The sequence below is a fragment of the Apium graveolens genome, chromosome 11, assembly GCF_009905375.1.
Source record: "Apium graveolens cultivar Ventura chromosome 11, ASM990537v1, whole genome shotgun sequence".
Classification (NCBI taxonomy): Eukaryota; Viridiplantae; Streptophyta; class Magnoliopsida; order Apiales; family Apiaceae; genus Apium; species Apium graveolens.
This window is the reverse complement of record NC_133657.1, coordinates 15,894,005-15,898,502: the sequence shown is the minus strand read 5'-3', so window position 1 is coordinate 15,898,502 and position 4,498 is coordinate 15,894,005. Positions and strand designations below refer to the sequence as shown.

At 33.3% G+C, this 4,498-nt stretch overlaps 1 protein-coding gene across 3 annotated transcripts; it reads right to left on the bottom strand.

Moving 5' to 3' along the window:
• Positions 1-335: 335 nt before the first annotated feature.
• On the bottom strand, positions 336-2,183 carry LOC141698584 (cinnamoyl-CoA reductase 1-like). 3 transcript variants are annotated; one of them, XM_074503307.1, is made up of 5 exons: positions 1,945-2,183; positions 1,706-1,860; positions 1,414-1,599; positions 1,012-1,277; positions 336-775 (listed from the first exon to the last, which is right to left on the bottom strand). In XM_074503307.1, exons 1-5 carry the CDS (start codon positions 2,063-2,065, stop codon positions 613-615), a joined length of 891 nt encoding a protein of 296 aa, XP_074359408.1. In that variant the 5' UTR covers positions 2,066-2,183; the 3' UTR covers positions 336-612. The 3 variants fall into 3 exon arrangements, with proteins under 3 accessions (XP_074359408.1, XP_074359407.1, XP_074359409.1); XM_074503306.1 differs by having other exon boundaries at positions 925-1,277; positions 1,945-2,181; XM_074503308.1 differs by having other exon boundaries at positions 638-775; positions 889-1,277; positions 1,945-2,182.
• Between the last annotated feature and the right edge of the window lie 2,315 nt (positions 2,184-4,498).

Here is a 4,498-nt window from a genome sequence, read left to right as displayed (position 1 = left end):
TATTCTATTTAATTTTAAACATTTTAAAATTTATTAAAAATAATAAATTTTTTATAATAAAAAATAACTACAAGTCTACACCCACTCACTTTCATTACTTTTTTCCACTACACTAATTTTATACATTAAATATTAATTGATACCACCATTTTACCATTTTTTTATTTTTTCTTATAACATTCAGTTTTTTCTTAACTTTTGGTGTCGAAACCAAATCTATACAACTAAATGTATACATAATATATTACAACGGGATGAGGGAGTATCTCATGCTCCTAATAGATTCGGGGAAAACGACTGCATCATTCTGTGTAGACAGGGGGAAGTCTTGAAAGAGATGTTAAACAATTAACTACCCATCATTTCTTCCAAACCACATATTCTTAACAATCAAACTACTCCCCTGTGGGCTGTCTGTGGGTAGTAGAAGGTAACCACTTTTTATTCATTGTTAAGCTCAGTTACAATTATGTAAAATGTTTCAACGCGCATTTGTTTTTACGGAACTCGGTAAAAACATACATGAACTGTATTGCTATTACTTCAATTTTTAAAATGCTGATGCAAAGGACTGTATAAGAAGAGATGTTATTATGAACAGTTATCATGCTGTTACTGCTGATCATTAGAAACTGGGAGGTGCCCCTTCTCCTGCAGGCTCTTCACCGTCTCGTATAGGCACTGCTTCACTGGTACGAAATTAAGCCCCAAATCTTTTAGCTTCTGCTTCGAAAACTTTAACGCCTTTGCCCTTGGCTTAACTTCATCAGAACACCTGCATTTATACATAACAGAGTACCTATTAATTAATCTCTGGTCTCTTTTTAACCCAAAACACGAAAAAGTAGGCTAACACAGAATTTTAGCCGAGACTGTTCTTGCTGTTACATTGAGTACACCAAAAAACACAATCACCCGCCGTACTTGGTTGGAATCGGATATTCAGGAAAAAATTTAGCCAAAATTTCTACCACCTCCCCACGATGAAGTGAGCTCTCGGAACAGAGATACCTTCCTTTGGCAGAGGGAGTCTCAAAGATAACAATATGTGCATCTGCGACATCTCTAACATGTACATAGGCCTGCACTGAGTTGGCATATGTCTTGACTGCACCTGTGAGATATTTGAGGATATGAGCGGTGCTAGCATTTATGGTCGGCTGAAGTAATGGACCAACCACCAATACTGGATTAATCACAACCATGTCCACCCCTCTCTGCTTCGACTCTTCCCATGCAGCTCGCTCAGCCAATACTTTTCCATAGCAATACCAGTTCTACACAGTGTTGTCATCAATCACAAATTATTAACACAACCCTGTATAGTTTTATAATTTGAAAGCATGCAAATGTAACAATATATGTATAAATAGCAGTCACACAAGTCGAAAATATATAATGTTAACCACTTACCCTAGTGTTCTTGCAGAAATCAAGATCACTCCAATACCTTTCATCAATCAGCTCGTCGGGGGTCCTATTGGGGTCCATGTATACTGCCCCGATAGATGAAGTGAAAACCACACGTCTGACATTGGCTTCCGCTGCTGCAGCTATTACATTTTTGGTTCCCATGACTGCTGGTTCGATCATTTGTTCCTTCAATTTTTACAATACCAACATCTACATTACCATTGAATTTGGAGGATAATTTTGGCTAGTACTACTGCTACGAAAATTAAGATGACAAAAGCTAGTCACATACTGGATCATCAGTGACTGGTGATGCAGCATGGAAAACACCATCACATCCATTGATCGCTTCGCATAAACTCTTGTAATCAAGTAGATCAGCTTTGCATAATACCAATCTTTCTTTTGCTCCTTCAAGCTCCCTCAAATGATCATTTTTCGGATCATCTGGACGTGAATTAATTACATGTTATATAAAACAGTAAACATTCGGTATATATTGAAAAATAAATTAAAATAGTTTGTACGTACCGGGGTTTCTGACCGTTCCTCTAACAGTGTAGCCTCTTTCCAGGAGTAACTTGACCAGCCATGAAGCAACGAATCCGCCAGCACCGGTGACACAAACAACTTGGTCGGAAACTAAACGCATTTTTAAACTAACTTAAAGTATTCTCTGCAAAGACTAAAGAAAACTATGATTTTTTTGCCTTGTCGAGATTGCTAAATAATAAAGCTTTATTCGGATATGCCCTCTATTTCTGTTGGAGCTTACTAGTATTTATAATATAACAAGAGTATTTTACCTTACGAATTAACCACTACCAAACTATTTCAGGTAAAGAAGTAATTAATTTACAGGGACTGTGTGTACGTTTCAAAAAGATTTGTGCATGATAGCAAGTATGTCATTATTTATGTACTCAAGCAATTGTAAAATAGGGTTAAATTACTAAATTATTATTTTGGTGCCTAAATTGCCATATTTGGAGATTTCGATAGCTATTTATTGTTCATTCAATTATGTATTTACGCCCGTCAAAAAATTCGAGTAGGATGTTATAGAAGTCTATCTATAGATTGAAGAGTGAACCATTTACACCCATTTTGAGACATTAATTTATTTTTCATATTACGATAAATTATAAATTATGAGAATATTTGGACAGTAGGAAATTGAACATGAACTTATCTTAAACTCTAATATCATACTAAGAAATCGGTCATTCAAAAATCTTTTAAAAGTGACGGAGGAAGGCACACAAGGAATCATGTTATATAATTTTCTTACAAATGGGAAAACAATAATTACTTTTAGACGTCAAATTACGAATTTGCAAATTCAAGAACCAAGATAGTATAATTTATAAAATTCAGCTTATTGCAGTTTGCAGTCTATTCTTAATAAATTGGTGAATGTAAAGTACAACCAAAACCAGGGTTTAAGTCCACCGGGGATTGTTGAGCGGGGACTTTAAATAAATAACTAGTAGCATATTGTCAAGCCAGACCTTCAGAGCTTTCCAACTGCTTTGACAAAAACAAACACATAATGTGAATAAGCAGGAACCATAAATTCAATATTTGATAGAAACTTTCCAACTGTTTTTGACAAACCGAAGAAAATATTGGTGTCCCTCTCATTGGATGTAACTTGAACATCGCAGAAAAACAAATTAAGAAATCTTTTTCCTTACCAAATTATGAAAAGAAAAATTATTCAAGCATAGACGAAATATGTTTCTTGACTAAATGATGTATTCAAGCTATGAAATAATTGTTCAAATATAAAGAAATGTAAGTAGAGGCTTCAAGCAGATGTATAATATTCATGAAGCTAAGTGGGGAGAGAAAATTCATGAACAAGTCAAGATATATAACCAGTTATTTGTTAACCCTATTTTTTTGTTTAAAGCTGAATTCTTAGAAATTCTATGATCCATTGAAGTTCATTGTGCATTCAAATATGTTTATATGGAAATTCAAATTTAACTATAACAGAATTCAACTCGACTCAAGTTATTTAGAGGACCTTTGCAACCCCAGACTTGCACCGCGTAAAGATGAATTGTTCAACTGTTTTAATCGTTATTTTACGGATAATCTCCGTAGACTACATTGATTGTGGATGAAAATTTTGATAATCACTTATTTACAGTTTGGATGTGATTTTAAAATTTTAAAAATCGTAAAATCGTAACCGTAATCCACAAAATATATTTATAATAAAATATATTATATAGTATAACAATTATAAGTAAACATATTTATTTTGTTAAAATTTTAATAATTTAATATTACAAGATTAATAGATTAACACTTATTTTATTACAACTTTGAGCCTAGTCAATCACTACAAGAAACAAGGCTAAATTCGACCGAAAAAAATCAGTCGAATTTAGCTTAATTCGACCGCGCGCAGTTGAATTTACCTAATTTCGACCGATTTTGAATCGGTTGTAATAGAGGGAGTCGAATTTAGAAGTTCAGTCATATTTAACTAAATTCGACCGTCGGATTACGACCGAAAAATTACAACCGTTTAAATTCGACTGTAAAAATTCGACCGAAGATGGTCAAATTTGATTCCAGCAGAATTTTACTTCAACTTTTCAAATTTTCGCTTGAAATTTGAAAATACCGCCAATTTTTTTTTATAATTTGAAATTCCCGCCAAAAATACAAAATTCAACCGTAACCGGTCACTTTTGAAATTCAACCGCTTTTGAAATTCAACCGCTTTGAGTAAAAAAATAAATTCAACTATTTTTAATCAAAAAGTAACTTTGACTGTTTTTGGTCGAATATTAAACTCGACCGGTGTTTCTAAATTAGATTGTATTTATCCAACAAATGTCATTTAAACTCAACCAACGTTAGTCGAATTAAGAGCCAAAAAAATATAATAGTGCTTATGACCAGCACTAATGATAGGCCATATTTATATACCTGTACACCCAAACGCAATTCACAGACTAACAAAGATATATGCTAACAAATCTAGTTAGCTTAACAAAAGTTACATTCCCTAAACGCTTAACAAAATAGCTAGTTAGCTTAGCTTTACAAAGGAGTTAGAAATTTC

What these genes read in the sequence shown, in the direction of transcription:
- LOC141698584 (XM_074503306.1), bottom strand. Translation starts at nt 2,065, where the DNA reads ATGCGTTTAGTTTCCGACCAAGTTGTTTGTGTCACCGGTGCTGGCGGA. An exon ending in AGGAACGGTCAGAAACCCCG is followed by an intron (nt 1,861 to 1,944) that starts GTACGTACAAAC and finishes ATTCACGTCCAG; the next exon opens with ATGATCCGAAAAATGATCAT. An exon ending in GAATATCCGATTCCAACCAA is followed by an intron (nt 776 to 924) that starts GTACGGCGGGTG and finishes GTATAAATGCAG; the next exon opens with GTGTTCTGATGAAGTTAAGC.